The following is a 23,495-nucleotide window of genomic DNA, read 5'->3' as shown; positions in this document are numbered from 1 at the left end:
GTTTCCTGGCCCGTACTACAGACACAATATTTACTGATGTTCTTTTGCGTGGTAGGTTTAGATGCCAAAAGCCTTTCTTTGTTCTGCTCCTACAAATGCTACTGTAAGTCACTGTCATTTTCTAATGAGTTTCAGTAACTGCTTCCTGTGGTGGATAAGGGAACACCTGTTTGGTTGCCTGTGCAGGATTTGTGCTAAGCAATACATGCTGATCACTACCTCCTTTCCACCTTTGATGTTGCTACTAATTGTTCCTGCTTTCCTGGTCTTGACTCTCACCTATACATTTCCCTCTTCCATATATATCTTACTTGCTATTACTCCTTCTGTGTTCAGTTGATATTGGTTTTGTACACATTTTGTACAACCGTAATTAACGATAGATCGTAAGGGGTTGTTTTCTTTGGGCAAGGATTTTCAGACCATTGCACAGCATAAAATGAAACCAGGTACCAAAACTGGATTCATCTCAGGACAATCAAGCTTAGAGATATGAAGTAATACCATTGTATCAGCACAGAGTTTATATACCATAGAATCATATAATGGTTTGGCTTGGAAGGAACCTTAAAGATCATCCATTTCCAACCCCTGCCATGGCTGGGCACACCTTCCAGTAGACCAGGTTGCTCTAAGCCCCGTCCAACCTGGCCTTGAACACTGCCAGGGATGGGGCAGCCACAGCTTCTCTGGGTAACCTGTTCCAGTGCCTCACTATCCTCACATTGAAGAACTTCCTCCTCATATCTAATCTAAATCTACCCCATTTTAGTTCAAATCCATTCCCCTTTGACCTATCACTACTTGCTCTTATAAAAAACCCCACATTTCAGCATGTAGACATAACCAGAAATAAGGGAACTCAAAGAAACACGTTGCAGGTGACAGCACATTGAGAAAAAAATCAGCCTACAGGCTGCTGTAAACAAATGGGGGGAAATTAGAAATCACTTAGTTGCAGTATTGCCGTAGTTATCTCTGGATTCTCAACATGACACACCAATGAGCACTGTGTATTCGCCTGAAGTTAGGTAAGCATATAAAAAGTGATGATAGCAAGGCCACATTTACACAGAAAATGTGTTTTGATCTTGTTTTTTTCTTTGTTTCTTTTGGTGGTTTTGCCCTATCCTCTGAGGATGAATCTTCATGTGTTTGGGTCAAGACACTGAGGCTTTATTTCACAACGTGTGAGAACAGAAAAGGTAAAGGAACTGGAAAAGGAAAAGATGGAATTGAAACAAGAAGGGAAGCAGCAGACGTAAGGATATGGGTAAGCAGTAATAGGTAGTTTAGGGAAGGATGGGACAGCAAGAAAAGGTGAGAGATCACAGGAAAGGAGAGTGCTTGGGAGAGATACTAAGATGGTGTGAGAGTCTCTGGCTGGAGATTCCTTCCTAAGGAGAAGAAACTGCAAGAGGCAGCCTGAAGCAGTTTAGGTCCAACAGTAAGGGCACATACTGGACTATCACGTTTTGAACAGTACTTCTGCCAGTGACTTCTAGTGCTGCCTCCCTAAAAAGCCTATAAACTCCCCAGTCACCCTACTAATCTACAGAAGGGCTACAGAAGAATTGAGGCAATTGAACCCCTGTGCCACACCTGAGGAACCAGGGAAAACACGGGCTACTTCCCTGAACAGTGATGGTTCCTTCAGCCTTTATGAGGCCTCCTGCTTGCAAACAACCACACAGGAACTCGAAGACAGGCAGCAAACCAAACCAGAATGAGATCAGCTGCACCTGACTCACATTCCCTAACACTCTATTGCAGAAACTCACACTGGACCATGGCTGGTGAAGCAGACACCAAAGCCTGCAAGGAATCCTGGTGGTGAGAGCCCATACTGCGGCTCCACTCCTAAGCTGGACTCTTCTGCAGTGGTCTCCTGCCTCCGTAAGAGTAAAGACTGAAAAGGAGAACTTCACTCATATTCTTGAAGTAAGAACACTGACATGAATTTAATAGGATGTGATATGTCATCCACAGAGTAGTGCCTGCTTTACCTGGCCCTTATCATGCTGGTAACACTAATAAGAGCAGAAGTGATGGAGTTCTGAATGACAGTGTTTGAGCTACATATTTTCATCTGATGCTATTCCCAATACCTTTGAACTCTGCCTCTGACAGAGGATGAAGATAATAAAGTCCAAGCTCAGGATGCTCAGCGCTGATGGAGCATTTCCTGAGGCAGCACTGGCTGTGATGCTAAGATGTAAGAGCTGGCTTTCAGATCAGCACTAAAGCCTGTTTCGTATTATCAAATCTTAATGTCTTAGTGATCTACAGAAACTTTTAACGGTCAGCTATTTTGTAAAGACATTTATCTCCTGCGGAGGACTGCCCCTGGAAGTAGGTCTCAGTGTTTGCTACCAGCCAGTGGCTATTGCAATGTTAAATGCCATGATAATTATTTCATGCTCACATGTAGAGTGGGACTAGGGCCAGAAAGGGGAGGTGGATAAAGCAAACAACATCTTATTAACACTGCTCAGAAATCTAAGTATTTAACAACTACTTTGAAAGACTGAATTTTACCCACAGTTGAGACAGTTTCTGTATATCTTTCTCAGTGAGAATATACAACAAATAACTGTGAGACCACCCTTTAACAAAAGGTGTCCACCTTTCAGATTCACTCCATTACAAATTGAGCAAAGACAAATTTGAGACCCCAAAGTTTTGAAGCCAAAATATTGAAAAGGCTTGTATTAGAAGAGATAGGTGGAATAAGACGAGGCATCCAAAATGCCCAACCATAAATATTTACCCTGAATATATTACAATACTGATGGAAGTTTTATCAATAAATCAAAATCTTCTCAGAGCCTATGCTCTGAACAATTTATCTGGAGTTAAGGACTGTTGAGTCAGAAAACTACTAGGTCTGCATTAACGCAGCAGAAAGAAAGGTGGTGTGACCTGTGTTACTCACTTCTGCCACTCCTGCTCCAGAGACTCAAATTCTAAAATGAAAGAAGGGTACACAGACTTGCTAGGTATTTTTCAGGTCTGCAATGTACTCAGAGAGCACATGATTTTATTAGTGTGTATGTTTACCAGGAGATCCCGTAAGAACACCTCCTTTGTGTGCACAAAGAATGACTCAGCTGGATTGCCCTGGCTCTCAAAGCAGATAATGAAATGGAAATAACTTCATCTATCAACAAATTGTGAGGTCCACTGATGCCAAATTTCATCTCATTGAGCATGTCAGCCATCTGACAGGTGGCAGTTTCACAAGGCAAGAGCTATGGGATGGAAAACACACAAATACACATCCTTTCACACATTCATTGTGTCAATAGTGCCTTTTTGTTTCAATCCATTTTCAGTGTCTATGAATAAAGCAGCTGATAAAGGATGAAAATCATAAAGGTTGAACAAGGAGTGCTCTTTCAAACTGGGACATCTGCTTTCACACTGAGTAAGGAGGATTTCTCTTATTGTAAAAAACTGCTGAAACAAAACTGAATTAAAATAATAAGAGCCCACTTTTTCTGGTTTTTTGTTGGTGTTTTTTTTTTTTTAGCTTCAGAATTATACAGGTTATTTATGTGAAAACCACATCTATCTGATACAACAGCTATATGTAATTTCATATGATAAAATAATCTGTTGTTGTAACATCAGTTATTCTTTAGAGGAAAAAAATCTAAATGGTACTACTACCCATGCTGCATTCTGGGCAAACAGTTTGAAGTGACTGAAAGAGTTAATATATTGTGAGATTGAGTACTCAGTGGTGAGCCGTGCATTTTCTTCCCCAGAAAGACTGAGACATCCCTAACTGTCTGCATTTCTGTCAACATTTAGCCTCAGTGAAGTGCACTCTGAAATGGCATCGGCCAAGAAGACAGTGTTATTTAATCTACATTGTACTTATTTCCTTATCAGGGTGCTGAATTCTGTAATTACTCTTGAGCACCAGGGCAACAGGCTCACAGACAGAAAAACAAATATATTCATAAAATTTGGGGGGGAAAAATTGTCTGGAGTACTGGCAATAGCAGGTGGAAAAAAATGCAATTCCAGTATAAACCTCTTATTTTAAAATTGAAGTGTGAAATATAGATTTTTAAATATATCAGACAATTGGAAGGTTGATCCAAGAGGCTTTCTGATCCATGTCGACAAGAACTCTGTGTGTGCAGTCTTGGTATAGATTTAGAGAGAAAAGAAGGAGGGTTGCTACACGAACTGATCAAGCAAGTTAAAATAGGGAACAATTTCATTTCAGTTAGAAACTTAAACACCAAAAGCTCCATAAATCTGTCCCATAATCCTTTTAAGACCAGTCTTATGCTCATTTTGTGAAGACTAAAGCAAAGGAAATAGCATGAAAGATTTAAGTATAGATACCTTAAATTAAAATTAAGAGACTTCTGGATTGGGAGACATTTTAGCCTGTGGTTTAAGTTAGGAAGAAAGTGCCAATGGATTTGCTCAGTAATCTCAGCAGTCCATCTAACCCTCATTTTGCTAACGCCATGACAGAGGGAGTAACTGTTGCCTGTCTCCACGGCTCTAGCCTGTAAGGATTCAAAGTAGTCTGTAAGGATTCCATGAGCTTCAGCTAATTATCTCAGAAACAGTTTTGATCTAGTACCGTGGCAGTCCTCCGTTGTGACATGCTAATGACCCACAGGGAACTAGCAGGAGGGAAAGAAATACGGGACCACATTGTTATTGCTCCACATTTATCTCACCCTTGCTCTACACATCTGTAAAATGCAAATTTAAAACACTGGCAGGAAAAGGTAGGTTGGTCCTTAATGATTGCTCAGAGGCCTCCAGTTTCTCTGCCAAAGAGGATGGACATCAGGGGGCTTCAGGCATCAGACCTTTCTCAATTATCTGCAGGCCAGACTGTGACCTTATCAAGCCTTAATGACAAACGTCCTAGCAATTACCCTTATTCACTCAGACAGTTGTATATCTGTGTTTACTCTCCTTCTTTCCATGAAGCTTTCTACCTTTTCAATTGTTCTTACATGAAATGGGAGGGGGGAGGGTGGAAATAAGAAAACAAAACAAAGGAGGTGTACTCACTAGGTAGCAAAAGGAATGAATCTGAAGTAGTTGTGTGATTTTGAGACAGTAGGGCAATGATAGGAAATACCTGGTTGGGACAGAAGAAAGAGACGGGAACAGTGCAGGGTTTTCCCTCAGACAAGTATAACCTTGTCCCAGGGCCAGCGCAACCACGGAAAACTTGTGTGAGAGCATGCAGCAGTTATAAATCTGCCCATCTTTGATAATAATTACTTTAAAACCAGTGATCGCTCTGCTTGCATTGCACCAAATAAAAGCTTTATGTTTGGGTTTTTTAGTTGCTGATTCACACTCAGAAAAGATAATTAGTGAGCATCTCTATTAGCAATACAGAACCCCTCCTGTGTAAGCCCCTTGCATGTGACTTGTCCCATTAGCCTTTTCTTCATGGCTTTTATTTGCTACTAAAGGAACAGCACATGTGAAGTGATGTTTGGGATTTGCAGTATTATAACAGCTGCCTGCTATGTGATGACTTTTTTAAACTAATTCTGAGAAAATCAGAGTGCATGAAACCAAATTGTAAAGATCCTGACTACAGACACACTAATCCTCTACAAAGACAGTACTACTGATAGATTAAATCATTCAGAAAAGAAGCTGTGGTCACATCTCCAGGCAGGGTTTCTTATGATGATTTATAAAAAATCTTCCTTAACTAGACTAGGGCTGCCATGGAAGGCCAGAAATGCTCTCATCAGTCAGCCTTGTTACTTAAAATACAGCTGTGCAGTCAAAAAACCCAGAAGTAAACATAACTAAAACAGTAAAGTCAGGAGCTCAAAAATTAGGAAATCCCAGATAAAGGTGCCCTTTCTGAGTCATTGCTCTTGCCTGCCTTCCTTGTCTTATGGCCAGTGCGCACAACACAAAACTATTCAGTGTTTGGTAGTTGCCTCATTTTTAACCACATGACCTCAAGCCTTCACTGAAAAATGTCCAATACAAAGGAAACGAAACAAAGCCCCACCCTGCTGGATTAGTCTGTGACAATGTTTACTTCAAATACATCACAAATACAAATACTGATTTTTAGAATACCTGTAAAGTGAGGCATTTATATAGATCTTATTTCCTATTTGGAGATTAAAGGATTTAAGACAGAAAGTCTCCATGAAATACAAATGTGGCATGTAAGACACTTCAGAGTGAGTTTTAAACTTCCTTTTATACCAAGCTTTGTCTATTTGAGACTGTGCTTCCAGTGTCTACTTAAAGCTCTTTGTTCTCAGCACACCTGCGAACTAACTAGCAACACCTAAGTATTAGTGGAAGATACCTTGAATGATTTCACAAGCATAACATCAGAACTTTAGGATATGAAAGAAGGACACAAATTTTAAGTGCCAAGTGGAACTGTTGAGTATGAGATTTTTTTATTTCATTTAGCATGTGTGTTCTACTCATTGCTTAGAGAAGTCAGAAATGCTCCAGATGAAATGAGATGTAGAGGAATACTAGAGAAAACTGAAAAGCCAAAGCAGTGTCAGGAACTGTATCACGAGTGAAGTGAAAAAGAGTATATATTGTGGCAGAAGACTGAGGGAAAAAAAAAAGGAAAAGTGGGAAAGAACCTGCTTTTTCAGTATCTAGTGCTACAACTGATAACAGACCTGTTAACCTATTGGAAAATTTTGTCTCAGCGTGACTCATGTTTGTAGACATCTGTTCTACAAATGGTGACATGTCTCTCGTTCACTTTTGCTGCTGTTTAGCCTTGAAACACTTCTCCAGTGGCTGGACCTAGCAGAGGATCTATCCACTCCCTCCACAATTCTGCAAACAGAATGACTGCTAAATGACCAATGAGCCAGCCTCTGAGAAAAAAGAAACTTCAGCTTGCTTGCTACAGCTGCCATTCTCTGCAACATCTTTAAAAGCTCACTTAACTATTTTTGTCTGTGTATGCACTTGAAAATTTTAATTTTAAGGAGTACCAGCTATCTGGCCAAAGTGCTTATAAAAGAGACATCAGAATTATTCACAGCCCTACACTACTTCACAAGTTACTTTTGTAGTGGAGATGATGAGGTCTTGTGACATGATCTTATAGCATAGTACAGCAATACTGCAATTACAAAATATTTTCCTTAAAATATATTCCCCATGTTTAGTTTGTTGGTTTTGTGTTCCCACAAACTAGCAGTGAGAGTCTCTTCAGTATAAACAAAGCCAAAAATTAACTTGCAACGGCAAGGACGCAATTTGCTTGCTCACATCTACATTGTCTTTAGCCTGTATCAGAAATAATAAAGAAAAACACTGTAAGACATGCATTCAGTTTTAAAACATGAAATGTTACAAACATGTCTGGAAAATGTGGAAAAACACATTTCTAGCAACTTACTTTCACTGGCCGAATAGTCCTGTGGATCAAGTATCCCTGATTCCTGCAGTGATCTGATACAGGAGTCCACCAGCTCCAGACCAGTGGTGAGCTCATCTTCTATATCCTTCTGCCCATCTGTAATAAAATGAGCAACATAAGAACATATAAGAAGGCAAAAGGTAAAACCAGCTACATGTGACTAAGCCTTCACAGCTGACAAAGAAGAGGCTAACACACCGAGATCACATATTAAGAGGAGGCTGGATGTATTGAAAACTATGCCATCCTTTGAAAGCTGGCCTTGGATTAATAAAAGCAAAATGAGAAAGTTCATGTCAGATCTTAAAAAAAAAAGTGAGAGACATGTTTAGCAATGCCCCTCACAACGCTCTACATTTTGAGAGTGTTCTCAAAGAGAGCTCAGTGTTCTTTTTGTCAACCCTAACAACTTTTGCCAAATTCCACCAGTTTTTAAGTAGGGTTTTCACACACAAGCAATGAAAAAAACCCCAACAAATTGCATAAATATATGTTGTTTTCCCCTCTATATTCTTCAGGAAATATGATCATTCTGAGAGAGGATATATGCAGCACATATATGTAGATAAGTACATTACCTTGCGTTTGCCAGTGAAACTGCTCTTCCGTTGAACTGAAAAGAGGGAGAAAAAAGTGTTATTTTCTTATGAAATGATTCAGTAATGTGCCATCAAAATTCAGCTGCAAATCTATTCTGAAGGAACTGATTTAAGGATAAATGAACTGACTTAAGGATAAATAAGAAAACATACCAAGGATTGTTTTACATATTTTTAAGTGAATGACTTGCACAACATTCATTCAGCATGAGGGAAGCATCTTCACTTCTTAAGTAATTCCAAATATACATATAGTAACTGCCCTTAGTCTTGATATACAAATTATACTATTCCAAAGCAAAAACATTTTGCAACTTTTTTTGATCCTCCTATTTGTCAGATTTTCCATTTTTATAGAAAAAGTTATAAACTGCTTTCTCAAGTGAACATTACATGTGCTTTCTAAAAGAAATTACAAGTATGGCTTTTGGTTCTACTTATCATTATGTGCATTTTTATACTATCCAAATGTGCAGCTAAGTTAATTCAATTGGCCTACACAACAGAGTAAATTTAGATGTGTTTGTGCTTCAAAGTACAAGCACTTAAGCAATGGAAGGTCTTAATTTTAAAATAATGAACATGCACTCTAGAGGATGGGTTAGGTAGGGTGTTTGTTTTTGTTTTTTTTCTATAAAATGAACTCTATATCCAAATAAATGATAAAATGAATGATCTACTCAATTAGGCAATGAGTACACTTTCCTCCAAGGCATGATCTGTTTGTGCTTCACTACAGGTCTTTCTCATGCCGAGAATACAAAAAGGATTGAAGTTACTCAGTAATAACCATTCTTTTGATAACAGTAAACTGATTTATTATACTCATAATTAAAACATTTTTCTGTACATTTTTACAAGATATTTATACAGGAGAACAAAATGATCTGTTGCATCCATTGGTTTAAAAAAATAAAAGCAGAAATTACTTTAACTTTTCAAACAATAAATTAATTTCTCTCTGACGTTGAGAATAAATGTTCTTTTTAATGAGTAAAAGGATTTTAAACCTTGAATTATTTTCCCTTTTCCCAAGACATGCTGGATCTCTTATGAATATATGAGTATAGTTCCTAGGATCTACGCTCTGAACAAGAATAACAAATGAAATGATCTCTTCACATTATTCTCTCTTCATAGGAAAAGAACTTGGGTTAATCATTTATCAGGTTTGATAGTGTTAAAAAAAGTGTACTTGCCTAACTTACATGGAAATACTTCTAAAAGGACAACTTTCAATTTCTGACTGGCATCTAAAGTGTTAATCTGACAAATTCAAGTCTATACATGACCATCAGTTTCCAAATATCTACCATCTGTGCTGTATATTGACTCACTGTGGTGAGATTTCATAGACGAAGAAGCTAGCCTCTGAATGAGACAACCAAAATGCTTGCATTCAAGTCCACTGAAGTTAATAATATGGAAGATAAACATAGCCAGTGTAGTCCAGCAAATAATAATGACAAAGTCCTAAACTGGAAGATATTACTGCAATATAAATCACCTTTTCAAACGGAGCCCTAGTGGGTGGTGACTAGGGCCAGCGGCTCTTTTTGGAAAGTTACTTTTTCTAATTTGAAATTCCTTTTGCCTGATTTTCAGAATCACTGAACAACTACAGCTTCTGCTGACACAGTGGGACTTGAGAGCAATCTTCCTTTCTGGAATTTGCATCATTCATAATAAGCAATGTATTACTTTTCACTACACAGTCCTTCTTCCAGTATCCAGATTTCTATGTGATAGATACCACCTCAAAAGACAGAAAAAAGTAATATATCAGGTGGCATTCTTGCTGCCAGAATGACATACTGAACACGTTGCTGGCAAGAACATGCTGATGTAAAAGACTGTGCCACCTGATCCACATCAGCACGAAAAGAAAATCAATTCTGTGCACAGGGTAAATTATCATTTTCAGGAATTCCAGCCTAGCCCTTTTTACGCACCAAGTTTGTATAAAATGTAGAATTTCATTATTAACTAGTGGCTTATTAATGATCCCTGATAACTAGTCTGGCTTCCATAGAAAAATTTTAATGTATTCACTTTATGAAAATCTTAAATAGGAAGGTCTAAAGAAGGTTTGCAATAAATTTTGATCGTATTTTGGCTTTTCCAGTTTTAGTCTGGCTTCTCCTCACAACTACTGTAATAAATACTGTATCTTTTATAGTCAGGGTAACAGATTCACTATCTTTTTCTTTTCCTAATGCAATATTCTTATTCAAAATATGGAATATGCAACAGGCTGCCAAGGGAAGTGGTAGAATCACCATCCCTGGAGGTATTTAAAATATGTGTAGATGCAGTGCTTAGGGATATGGTCTAGTGGTGGACTTGATAATGCTGGGTTAACATTTCAACTTCATGATGTTTAGGGTCTGTTCCAACCTAAATGATTATATGATTCTATATTAAAGTGTAATTGTTCCTACAAGGATATGAATACATTCTGGTATGAAGAGCGTGCCATTTCCTTAGTTAAATTAATGCTCTTTAACTTTTGAATAGTCCAATATAGTGCACATGACAATTGCCATTTCTTGGTTACAAACTCATGCCCTAGTTTTTCAGACAAACAAGTAAAGGGTTTCCCTAGAAAAATCTTATTAGAATTTGACAGTTTAAACTTATATAACCTGCTTTTTTCTTCTTTTTTCTTTCTAATCTTTTTTTCTTTTTAATCTTGGCCTTTTTTTTTTCTCCAAATGAGCTTTTCCCCATTTTGTCCTGAAAATGATTCCTGATTGAAGCATCCTGGCATGTCTGTGCAGTGAGCCTTTAGGCTGTCACACAACTGTGCCAAATCTGCTTGAGTGAATAAAAAGTACTTTTTGTGCTTTTCTTTTAGGTGTTTTCCAGCTTCACAAGAGAGAGCAGTACAACTGACTGTATACCCACATCAAATACATAAAAAGACAAAAAACCAAAAACCAGAGTCATAGAATTTACTAGGTTGAAAAAGACCTTCAAGATCCAGCCTTTACCCCAAGACCACCACTAAATCATATCACTGAGGGCCCCATCTACATGGTTTTCGAACACTTCTAGAAACAGTGATTCCACCACTGCCCTGGGCAGCCTATTCTAAGCCCTGGGCAGCCTATTCCAATTCCTGATCACCCTTTCAGTGAAGAAATCCTTCCTAATACCCAATCTAAACCTCCCCTGGCACAGCTTGAGGCCATTACCTCTTGCCCTGTCAGTTGTTACTTGGAAAAGGAGAACAACCCCACCTCACGACAACCTCCTTTCAGGTAGTTGTAGAGAGTGGTAATGACCCATCTCTAGACTAAACACCCCCAGTTCCCTCAGCTGCTCCTCATCAGACTTGTTCTCCAGACCCTTTGCCAGCTTTGTTGCCCTTCTCCGGACCCACTCCAGCCCCTCAGTATCTCTTTTGTAGTGAGTAGCCCAGAACTGAACACAGCATTCAAGGTGCAGCCTCACCAGTGCTGAGTACAGGGGGATGATCACTGCCCTGGCCCTGCTGGCTGTGCTATTTCTGATACAGGCCAGGATGCTGTTGGCCTTCTTGGCTGCCTGGGCACAAGCTGGCTCATGTTCAGCAGCTGTCAATCAGCACCCCAGGTCCTTTTCTGCCAAACAGCTTTCCAGCCACTCTTCCCCAAGCCTGTGGCATTGCTTGGGTTGTTGTGACCTAAGTGCAGCACCCCGTACTTTGCCTTGTTGAGCCTCATACCACTGGCTACGGCCCATCAATCCAGCCTGTCCAGATCCCTCTGCACAGCCTTCAGCAGATCAACACTCCCAGCCAACTTGGGGCAACTGAAAATTTACTGAGGGTGTGAACACTGATTCGCTTTCCAAGCATGTGCTGGGGAGCAGCAAAGGCACCTTGGACTCAAGTGAACTCCAAGAAGTCAGGAGTGTGCCCAAAGCCCTGGCACCAGAGACAACAGTGGGGCAAAGGCAACTTACATCTAACTCCCAGCCTGATGCACGCATTTTGCACACTGCCTCGTCACAGCGGTACTTGCAGAATTGCTTGGGTTTAGACATTACATGGACTAACGTGAGGCCTGACTCCCTTCAGATTAATGCCTTTGGATAGCTTCTGAAGCACCTTGTGCAAGAAGGAGGCTCACCACACTGTACACATTTCTAGTACCGTATTTACTATGCAGCCTATGGAAATTCATTTTTCTTACCCTGTGCACCGATGTACATCAGTGCAAATGCACACTTAGCCATATGATTTGGCTATTCGAGTCCTATGTCTTACCACTCCTTGGAAGAACATAGCAAAGAAACTCCGCTCTTGATAGGAAGGGATACAGTCCATTAATTATCCAACAAATGTTTGTGTGTCTCTTCTTTGTGTGAAGTCATTCAGTTTACAGTTGTCACTCATTTTTTTGAGAAAGTGCTACAGCTATCTGCTACACAAAAATACTTCTGTTTTCTAAAACAATTAATGAAATTATATCTAACACTACTATAGAACAACCATGAAAGGATTTTTATAAGGAGTTGTATCAGCACACGATCTTTTCAATTATTTCTGCAATGGAGCCACACAAACATCACTGCATATAATTACAGGCAGAAACTGTCTCACTGATTTCTGAATTGTTATTCTGGTTGTAGAAGGTGGACTAAAAAAAGATTCAGAAGTATTCCACAAAAAGCAAAGAGGTTGAGAAACTAATACTGCATCTACAGCAAAGGAGAAGCAGATTTTAAATCAGCGGTACACTTCAGGTTATCTGCAAAACAGTAAGCAGTCTTTAGTATCAACTATCTGGGGAAAAAAAACAACAAAACCACAACAAAATCCTAAGAATACATTTTACACTAAATAATCCCATGAAAACATAGGAACCGCTCAACAAAGATACAGAAGACCACCCCCAAGTGCAAGGTTTTTTTGTTGCCCAATTTAAATTAAATGCCTGTAGATGTGACACAATAATGTCTCTGGAATATTTAATCACACTCTATTAGTCAGCTGTGGTATCAATCTGGCTACTATATCAACAAGTCCTTTTGATGTTCCAACAAACCTAATGAAATCCCCTATAATGATCCTGGATAATGTAATCAAACAAAATAAATCAATGAATCAAATAAACAGTACCGCCACAAATTCATATGTATTTTACCAACGGCTGCTCTTTTGTACCCTATGAATTTCAGACTGACTTTTTAAATTACTACAAAGTTGTCCGTAGCTGTAGATGCCAGAAAACCATTCAGGTAGTTAATTCCTACCTGTATTAGAAAGGCCTTGCTACAAGTCCCTACAGGGAAAAATAATTATCTATTATTTTCTCACACAAACTATTGTTATCCCCTAAGTTTTATAAAAACAATAGCAGAACTTTGTGGCTGTGCTATGATTTTTTTGTACATCTTTCCAGTGATGCATGGAAATATTTACAGCCAAGTTTTCAAAAAGGTCTCAAAATAAATGCTCTCTTCTGCATTTAATAGTCGCAGGAGTTAGCAAACATAAGTTTCATTTAAAAGCAACTTTTTAACTGCTCCAGTTCTATTTATATCATTTTTTCTATACTGATTGTGCTTAATAATAACTGCTCTATTTCTTCTTATTTAAATATGTTTTAAAGTTCAGTGTGCTACACTGCTAAGGGTGGTATTTAAGTACAGAGCAGCATTCCACACAGCATGCTGCTTAGGTGCTTGCAAAGCGGGCAGCAAAGGCTGCTATTTAATGGAGAAAGCATACATAATACAGTCTGTTTCCCTGTAGTTTTTGACCATCACTCCTGAAATGGCCAAAATGAGTACAATTATACTAATTTTTACTGAATTAATTTCACATACACCAACTCTCCACAAACATTTCACTGAACTTTTGATTGAACTTAGCCACCTAGAAACAAAACACACGCTACTTAGCCTGCAGTATCAGTTTCCTTAGTTTCAGTTCAGCAGATAGTTACTTGTGTAACAGTGAAGACAGAATCCTTTCCCAGTGGAAACCTGTGAAGCTCTACTGTTCCAACGAAAAGAATTTGCAGGGCAACACATAATGCAAATAAAATACTTGTTATGTTTTATTTAACTTTAAACTTGGAAGCAATGACAGTACTAGGGAAAAAAGTATTGTTACAGGACTATTCTCACGCTTCCCCTCGTGTCCATTTCTGGCCCTTATGTATCCCAGACAGGATACTGGGTTAGCTAGACCCTAACTCTGAATCAGCACTGCCATACTTTTAGTCTTAGAGAAGCTAAAATGAGATCAAGTTACTTAATTTTGAAATTTTCCTAAATTAATTAAGAAAATGATGATGGTTTACAAGGATGATGGCTGGATTTCTGCTAAGGTAATAATGTCAGTTCTTCAGTTTGCTTCACAACTAACTTCCAAAACTGAAAGAAGAATAAACATAGAATAATTTAGGTTGGAATGACCTCTGGGTATCTATTGGTCTAGTGCCGACTTAAGCTGGGCTAACTTCAAAGTTATGTCCTGGACATAATGCTGTCGCAAGGCATGCAGGAGAATCCTTCAGTATTCTGCTGTTCAGAACTTGTTTAGTTAATTCTTATTTATTGAGAGAGAAAGTAAAAGCTGATAAAAGATAAAGTTAGAGCTGTTTGTTAAGTTTAGATAAGACAACTGAAGTCTTACAAGGGAGCAAAACTGGCTTTTATACTGCAACAAGACTAAATGACCAAAGAAGAAGAAATAACCAGGGGAGGCATACAGGTGGGACAGCAACAAACAGGTTCAAACTGGTCATTGATTTTTTTGATGGAAATTTAAAAAAAGTACTGAAACATCATGGAAGCAGCCACCCCCATCCAATTAGAGAGGAGGTGGTAAAACCATGCTGCTCTTAGAAGGCTGTTTGATAAATTTATTAGGAAGAGCTGATCTTAGTTTCAGCTTCAAGGAACTCCACTACATCCCAGGATGGTCTCTCCAGTTCTATAACTGATATTATCTTCATCTGTGCTGCTGGCATCTTGGTGATTGTTACATAAAGGAGTATAAACACAACTGAATAAATTAACACCTCATACCACCAGAAACACTGAGCAATGGAGAAACTCAGTTGTTCTAGAAGCAGGCAGTACAAAAATCATGTATGCAAGAAGCGATGAGTCTTAAATTTACATTTCAGTGGATGAATGTAAAGGCAGCAAAGAGCTACTTTCTAACCTAAAATGTTGAACGAATATAAAGGTAATTTGGCCTCTTAGGTGGGAGATAAGCATATAGATCAAGCCCTGAACAATTGATAATGATTTATGATTTTAACTATGGGAGTGAAAATTCTTATTTGTAAACTGTCTGTTTGTATACAGAGTTGACAAATTATCCAAGTAACTAAAATGGCACATGGTAATAACAGCTATTTAGCTATATGGATAACCTTTAATCACACATTCATTACTGAAAATTACTGAAATTATATTAATGCAAGCTGACAAAAAATAAATGTAACCTTTAGACGGATTTGGAGCTTTGCTGTAAGCACACAGTCTTTTTATTCTGGCTATTTCCACCACTGAGGCTCAGAGTGGAAAACGAGAATCAGTTCCCTAAGAAAATAATATTTGTTCCATTATTCAGTGCCTACCAGTGACTACAGAAATGCAACACAAGGAGACACTATGCATATAAAACCAGGCTTGTAAGTCAGACATTTGGCAAAGACAGATGTAAGAAATACATTATAATTCTATTTTTAAAAAATAGTAGGTAGAAATTAAAGAGAATATTCCTAAGGAGTAAAAAGATATCTTTGTAGAAGCTTCATGAAAATGATCTTCCAGATATCATACTAGTAATACTGAGAGCAGTAATATATTGAGTCATCTTTATTCTTAGAAGAATATTACAATATAATATGTTGCGAAAGTTACCTGACAACAAAAAAAATACTTTGAAGTTTTGTTAACGAAAGGATGAAACCACATTTCTACTTAAATACATTCTACATCCAGAACATGAAGTTTCACAAGATAGCTAAATATTGAATCTTTTCATCCTCGTGTATGCCCATAATTTACACATTTCAATAGTGAGTTAAAACTTTGCAAGACAACCGATGTGTAGTTTAGGTCTGCGAGCCAGGTAAACCATGAAGGGCTGTAATAGTAGCAAGACTTAGACTGAAAAGTAGATCAAATCAAAAGTTATCTATCTTTGAAGTTCTACTCATGACTTCTTTCTTCCATTTTGCTTTCCATAACCTATCTATTGTTCACTGCCTGCATATCCAAACAAGTACCAAATTCCTGTGTGCATCTGTTATCATTAGGGAGACCAAAGTGGAGAGAAAACCGGACCGGTATTGAAAGATACCTGTTACTTTATTATCACAAAAATTTCCAATTAAAATCTGGCCCTAAGATACTAAAAAAGTGACTTCACAAATATTGCATGTTCTCATGATGCATTGAAAAAAAATAGAGTGGGCATAGCTATACACTTGTACCACTTGTAAGAATTTAAGAGAGAGACTGTCTATCAGTTATGGTAGCACTGAGGTTGTACCTCTGAGCCTCTGAACAGAAGAATTCGAATTCTGAAGCATTAAGACAGGGCACTGATCTTCATTCTACTCAAAAGGCCATCTAGGACTTTCTGGAAAGTCTGTACAATTATGCAGAAAAATGTTAAAAATGTATTAGGTTAAATAAAAGCACTAATTTTCTCTGCTGACTGCTGAAAAAGCAGACAAGGGAAATGAAACACAGATCTCAAGTAACTGGCTGAGCTTTACATTGGCAGATACAATTTTTTACAAGCCCTTTGTTTTGGTGAAAAGGTTGCTGAACCATAGGAAAATTAAGTTCTTGGCCACCTACGCAAATCCCTCTCTAGGATGCCTCAACATCACTTGTTCAATTCATTAAAATTCTTTCTTCCACATGGCTGCTAGATCCAGAATCGAGTTGGTTTTCACTACAGCTCATGCCACTAAGTAATACTTTTCTCTCCATGCCCATCTAATCACACGTTCCATCATCAGAAACAGTACATAAGTTACCAGCTCTGCACTTATTTTAGCTTTCTTTTCTCTAATTACACTAACCTGAATTTTGAGGGGTTCTCAACTGAGTTATCCTATCATTAACTCTGCAACTTCTTTCCCTTTAAATATCTTAATCTAGCTTTAAAAGCTGATTGTAAAACTGAAAATTTTCTGTTACTTGTTCAGAACATCTTGGAAACAGTCCAATCGAAAAGCTAAATCTGTTTTCACTGGCAAAAGAGAGCTAATATGAAAAGAGAGGAGACTGATTTTTTTTTTTTTTTTTTCCCCTAAATATGAATCACATAAAATCTGTTCTGGACTTGACAAAATTAATTTCTCACAGTATAGAAATGCTAAAGCTCATAGTTGAAAACAAGAATGCAATGTGTTTTATGGCCATTTTGAGGAAAAACAGTGTTTGCAAGTTAGCTGAAGGGCAGTCAGTGTCAAAAGCAGAGACAGACTTTTAATCTCAATCATTTAGTTCACTCCCTTGATCAAAGCACGGTCGATGAGCACTGGTTGGGAGCTATTACCAGTCTTCAATTGTTAAAAACTGTACCCAGAGCTTAATGTTTTTACACTTTAAAGAATAAAATAAGTAAGGAAAAAGTCTGTGAAAAAACGATGAAAAGGCCCACTTATAAAGAAAAATGGTCAAACCATTTCAACAACTTTTTTGTGTTGAACAATTTCAGTTCAACACAAAACTGAACAGGACAACTGTATAGTTTTTACTACCATAGAGAAAAAAAAATTGCGTTTAGGATGGGACTGGAATTAAAGTGATCTACACAGAGTCAAAAGCTACATCTGGCCTCTTTGCAATGAGAATGATGTTTTACTGAGGGATCATGACAAGGAGAATTCAAAGAACTCTTTACATCTACAGTACAACTATATAATCTCCAGTCCAAAACTGAGATAATTAAGATAATCACAGATTTTATTAATCTCTCAAACTGGGGATGGCACTTTCTAAACAGAAATTACCGATTATTTGCTGTACACACACAATCTTTATTCTGGCTATTTGTACCTACTTAATACATGGAGAAAGAAACTAAACCAACCACAGCCCAAGTGTAGGCTGAGTTCCAAAGTTAGAAAGTTGCTAAGAATTCATATTGTAATGGTTAATAGGAAAATAAATAAATGCACTTGATTTTATTAAGACTTCATACACCACATAAAATGGTAAATTTCTCTCAAAGAGTAAAACAAGGAAATATAGACCTAATATATCTGGAATTCCATCTGGGATTTAACCCATTATCAGATGACACTGCTGAGTTAATTGCTTAAAAAATAAAGTGGGAAACAGTAAAATATTTGACCAGTTGGTATAAATAAGGTCAGACAAGAGACAACCAGTGGTGTTGAGTGACAGGGAAACAATCCAGAATTACTCAAAAATCACTCCTGGGGGAATATATTTTTCCACATGACTGTGTAAGACAAATTCAGCCAGCTTGAAGACGTGAAAAGATCAGTACCTGAAACATATTAAAGCAGTCTTCTGATATCAGACAAGACTGTGTTTTTTTTGTTCCTTAGGTTAATTCCAGCCTCGTATTACCACGACTTGGATTTAATTTTTTCAGGAAACTGAGACTGAAAACTGTCTTCCTTCTCCTTGGACATAATGAAAAAAAGAAGAAATGTTTTTTGAACAGGAATTCTGAAAACACTTCATGGCTACCTATAAAATAGAACTTGTAATAGCAATACAACTTCTCTTACTCATAAACAGGTCTTTAATAAACTACTCCAAAATGTACTGCCAAAAATATCGACAGTCAAATGGACAGACATTGAGGAAACCAATGTTTACTATCATTACCACTACATGCATAAAACAGTAAGTTAAAACATGATTGGATTAGGTATATTTATTAAATTAAATTCAACATGGAAACATTGCAACTGATAGAGAAAAAAAAAAGCATAGGACAGCAAAGAGTTGACACAAAGCCACATTAAAGCAGAGCTATTTGTTTCCATAAGCACCACAGTATTTGCACATGTGCCATCTGCATTTTGCAGAATACTTCAATCTTCCAAAATGGCAAATACAAGTCAGTTTTAAGAGCCTGAAACAAAATTTTGCAGTTATATACATCCAAATGATTCCCTAACACACTTATTTACGAAACTCAACATTTTAACTATCATGATGTCAGCATCTTGTAGCTATTTATAAAGACTTGCATCTAAACCAAATACTATTAGACAAACTGCATGTGAAGTGTAGGTGATGCAGTGTAGTGGACACAAGTTTTCTGTCCTATTTTTCCTAAAGTCATTGTTTTCATCACTGACTGGCTGAATTTTAAAACATGTTCTTCTGCTGCATTGTGAGCCTAAAACACCTTTAATGTTCCAATATTACAAGGAAAAACTGCTTCCTCAAGACTCACGTGCACAACAATGTCTGCTTTACAACAGTAAAAGTGAGTTTGAGAATTACTGTATAATTAAAAAAAGAAAAAAAACCACCAGCCTGCACAAAAACACACGTACTGCTCCATCAGGCCAGGATCCCTCTGTGTGCAAAGTCTACGCCAGGCAGGGGCAGAGCAAAGAGAGCTGGAGATCCTCACAAGAGGCAATCTCAGCATGACTACCAACACCCTCACCAGCCATGTCCTCAGGGCAAGCTGGCCCAGCGCTAGGAGGAAGCCGCAAACACCCAAGTATGGGAATGAGCATATCATCAGTACTAGGGGAGGAGGATCAAGAAAGATTTCCCAGTAAATCTGTGTGAGGAAAATTCTCCTACAGCAGACTGTGCTTGTAAAAATGGTGGCTTGACTGCCTAGGTCGTGCCTGTCCACCCCAATCCAAACAGTAGTCTTCTGACAGAACTGCCATTTAGCTGCTAACTGCACCTGTACTACAAGTGCTGTCGTTCTTTGACATAAGTTGTTTGGGTTTGTTGGGTTTTTTAATCTTTTTTGTTTCCTTTTTTTATTTTAGAGCCATTATCTCCTCCTCTCTTCCTATTACAAAAAGCATTAACAGAACCTGTGACAAGACCAAGTACACCGGAAGCCCAAACATGACTTACCCAGTGAATAAACGTTTATCTCAAACAATTCATGGATCCTTTCATTTCTTCTTAAGCAGTTCAAGTTTTACTCAAATTAATATGTGTTGAAGAAGTTAGATTATTATGCAAGTAAGGCTGCCATAAAACATGGCATGAAAAATGGGGATTTGTTAGTAATCTGATTCCAAATACATGGAACAGGTATGTTTTGAGCATGTCAGTACTCACATTAGGCACATAAATTTAATTTCTGCAAAATCAGAGCCAATGCAGCTTGGGAAAAACAGCTGGCTTGTTCTGGCTTGTACAGTGTGCCCAGTATTACTGCTGGTGTCCTAACTGGCATGAAAGAAGCCGGCCTGCATTTAAAATCCAGTCTGAAGTTGCACTTCAGACACAGCAAAGAGAAGGAAAATGTAACCCCTATTTTTGCTTCTAAACTGTGCAAATGTAACATGGAATCAGTGGGGCAGCAGAGGCAGCAGCCCATGATACCATCTTCTCATGGTTGAACTACATTTTCATCAACACATTTGAAAGGAAAGGATTATTCAATTTCCTCTTCAGCAGAGGGCAACCAAACATAGGTGGCATCACCTGGAACTCAACAAAAAGCTTGCCTTCACTCCAAGTCACTCTTTAAAGTCCTGACACAAGGTATGCATGTGAAGGATAGGGTGACTTTTCTTACGGTCGCAAAAGAACAACCTGCCAAGAGCAAATGGAGAATTATCTAAAGTGTAGGGCTATCTGACAGAAGGTGGCCTTCTTTCCCTTTTTCCTTCAAGCCCTTTACAAGTTTGTATTAAAGGAAAGAATAACCTAAGACTTCTGCTAAACAAAACGAAAACCAAACAAACCAACAAAAACACCCCAAAACAAACCAACCCAACCCAACATAAAAAAATCATCCCTTGTCAGTCTATTACTTGCTTTGGGGCACTCCATAGTTTTTGTGCATGGCAAAATCAACTTCATGGGTGCTTCTGACTACATACTTATTCTGTAGTTTTCACTTTCTTCCACAGGGCTCAAGCTTATTTGTCTACATAAATGAATTCATGACACTCAAGAATCGACTGCTTGAAAATGAATCTATAAAAAGGCATGTCCTACCATGACATGGATTATACCTGCCCTGCATTCACCCTTCTTTCTCTCCAGATCCCCGACTGCCCCCATTCTATCTTGCATTGTACCTGCCCCTGGCACAAACTTCCCAGTTTCTACTGTCAGATTCCATATTGCTCCACTGCAGTGTATATTGCCTGGATCTGCATCTTCACTTACTGTATTTACAACCATACATTACGCAAATGTCTTTCAAAAGAAACATCTTCTGCAGTGCACACTGTTACTTGTCATCATCTAACCACCTCTCATTAGCAATGGAAAAGTCACTACACATTGCAGGGAATTAATTACGATACGGCTCTACTGCATGGCCTTGCTGACAGCAATTTGTAGAGATGCATGGAAGTATATGACTAATTTTGATTTATGCATACGCTTGCTACACAGAGAAGTAAGTTTTAATGAACAAAGGCAGAACTACAGACACTATCCATGAAAGCTATTTTGATGCTCTCAAAATGATGTGCTTTTTGGGAGTATGACGATCTAACAAGTCACCATCAGGGAAACGGAGAGGTCCCTCTTCTTCTCCACCAGCAGCCCAGCATAAAAAGTGCCATAGCTTCTCTGTGGAAGTGTTTTGACACAGCTCACAGAAGAAAGCTGTGCCAGAGAACTGCAACAGTGAGTTTCCCCATCAGCAAAGTGGAGCCATGAGCCAAGGGTAACCATAGCCCACATAAGGCACTATTGCAAATACTTTTCTGAGCCTACCACACTTAATTCAATGCATTTCCATCCCCTTCTGGTTCAATGATCAGAAGCAAATGGCAATGTGGGTAAAATGCTCTTCACTGGAGTGCCAAATAGTGCCTTGCTTATCAGTATGAACTCCTCTCAACTTCTCAGTATTATGTATAGATATATGTAAGATACAGTTAAAGTACATCAGTAATTTCAAGATGTATTTCCTAAAACTTCTCTAAAGCAGTGTACATGAAAACATTTAAACAGAGACAGCTACACACTTCACTTCAGAATCAAATATAGATGCTAGTAAATTTAAGAGAGGTTATGTGTGTGAGGTAGAAGTGGTATATATTGAAAACCAGAAACACGTGCTAGAGGTTATTTCCTTTTCAATGAGCCAGAACCAAAACTAGTAAATTTGGTGCTCAAAATAAAAGTCACAATGAGGCTTTACATCTGAAAATCCTACATTTATATACATATGCAGAACTAGTCTCACCTAAGTTTCCAAGTCAAATATCCTTTATATCTAAAGTTCTGTTCTGGACCCCCTTGTGAGACTACAGAAAATGGAGAAGAGCTCTTCCGCTAGATGTAGCACATCTATCACTTTAACATCTGTCCCCTTTCTACATTAATGCAAGTGAAAGGCAGCTGTGTGAAAATACCACATGGATTAGTATCTATGTGGAGATAAGCATTTTGACCATCATAATTTAATTATGTATATGGTAGGACATGGTGCAGGGTCAGCAAGTTTACAGATGATGGAAAATCATGGGAAGTGTTTGAGAGACTAGAGGCTTGTGCTGCCATTCAGTGAGACCTCAACAGACCGCAAAAATGGGCTGACAGAAACCTCATGGAAGTTCAGCAAGGGGCATGCCTGTTCAACACTTGGGGAGGAGAGCCCCATGCACCAGCACAGGCATGTGGGGTCTAACCAGCTAGAAACCAGCTTTGAAGAGAAGGTCCTGGGGGGTCATGTTATAAAGTAAGTGGAACATAAGCCAGCAGTATGCCTTTGCAGTAAAAGGTGGCCAACAGCACCCTGGGCTGCATTAGGAGAACAACTGCCAGTGGATACAACCTTGAGCTATCTGCTCTAGTTGACCCCTGCTTTGCGCTGGGAGGGGGCAGCAGACATCTCCAGAGGTGCCTTGCAACCTCAGCCATTCTGTGGTTTACATCAGAATTCCAAAAAGACTGTGCATATTGGTACCTCTATGTGATTTTGGAAAGGAACAGAAAGAAAGTGAACAGTTTTTTTACTACCTGATTACCCTAAAACAATGTTAACAAGTGCAGATAAATCCTGAAACAGAATTTAAAGCCATGCATGGTGGAAAGCACAAAACAAAAGCAAATAAATTAACAGAACTCCTAAGAAATCTTCATCTTCAACCTTTACACATCACTTTGTGGCCACATGCAATACAGAGGAAGTATGACACTTTACACTGGCTTCTTATCAGGCACAATTAAGACTTGAAAACTAAAAATTAGACATCAAGAAAGCTTTTCACTACTTCAGCTCTTCTCTAGAGGCACTGAAAGTAAAAGCTGAAGCGGAGTTGGAAGGCACTGGTGTCGTAGCTAACCTTATC

At 38.4% G+C, this 23,495-nt stretch overlaps 1 protein-coding gene across 12 annotated transcripts in view; it reads right to left on the bottom strand.

Annotated features, from left to right (window-relative positions):
* The window catches only part of CTNND2 (catenin delta 2), a 655,387-nt gene that overhangs the window by 297,270 nt on the left and 334,622 nt on the right, over positions 1–23,495 (bottom strand). For all 12 annotated transcript variants that reach the window (XR_010610081.1, XM_065667606.1, XM_065667609.1 and 9 more), the window contains 2 exons: positions 8,002–8,036; positions 7,403–7,519 (listed from right to left, as the gene is read on the bottom strand). Coding sequence is in view for 11 of the 12 variants with exons in the window: in XM_065667606.1 (XP_065523678.1) it covers positions 7,403–7,519; positions 8,002–8,036 (152 nt within the window). In the remaining variant the exon portion in view is untranslated. The remainder of the gene's footprint in view (positions 1–7,402; positions 7,520–8,001; positions 8,037–23,495) is intronic.

The sequence above is a fragment of the Lathamus discolor genome, chromosome 2, assembly GCF_037157495.1.
Source record: "Lathamus discolor isolate bLatDis1 chromosome 2, bLatDis1.hap1, whole genome shotgun sequence".
Classification (NCBI taxonomy): Eukaryota; Metazoa; Chordata; class Aves; order Psittaciformes; family Psittacidae; genus Lathamus; species Lathamus discolor.
Note: the sequence above shows the minus strand (reverse complement) of the source record. Positions and strands in the feature narration are given on the sequence as shown.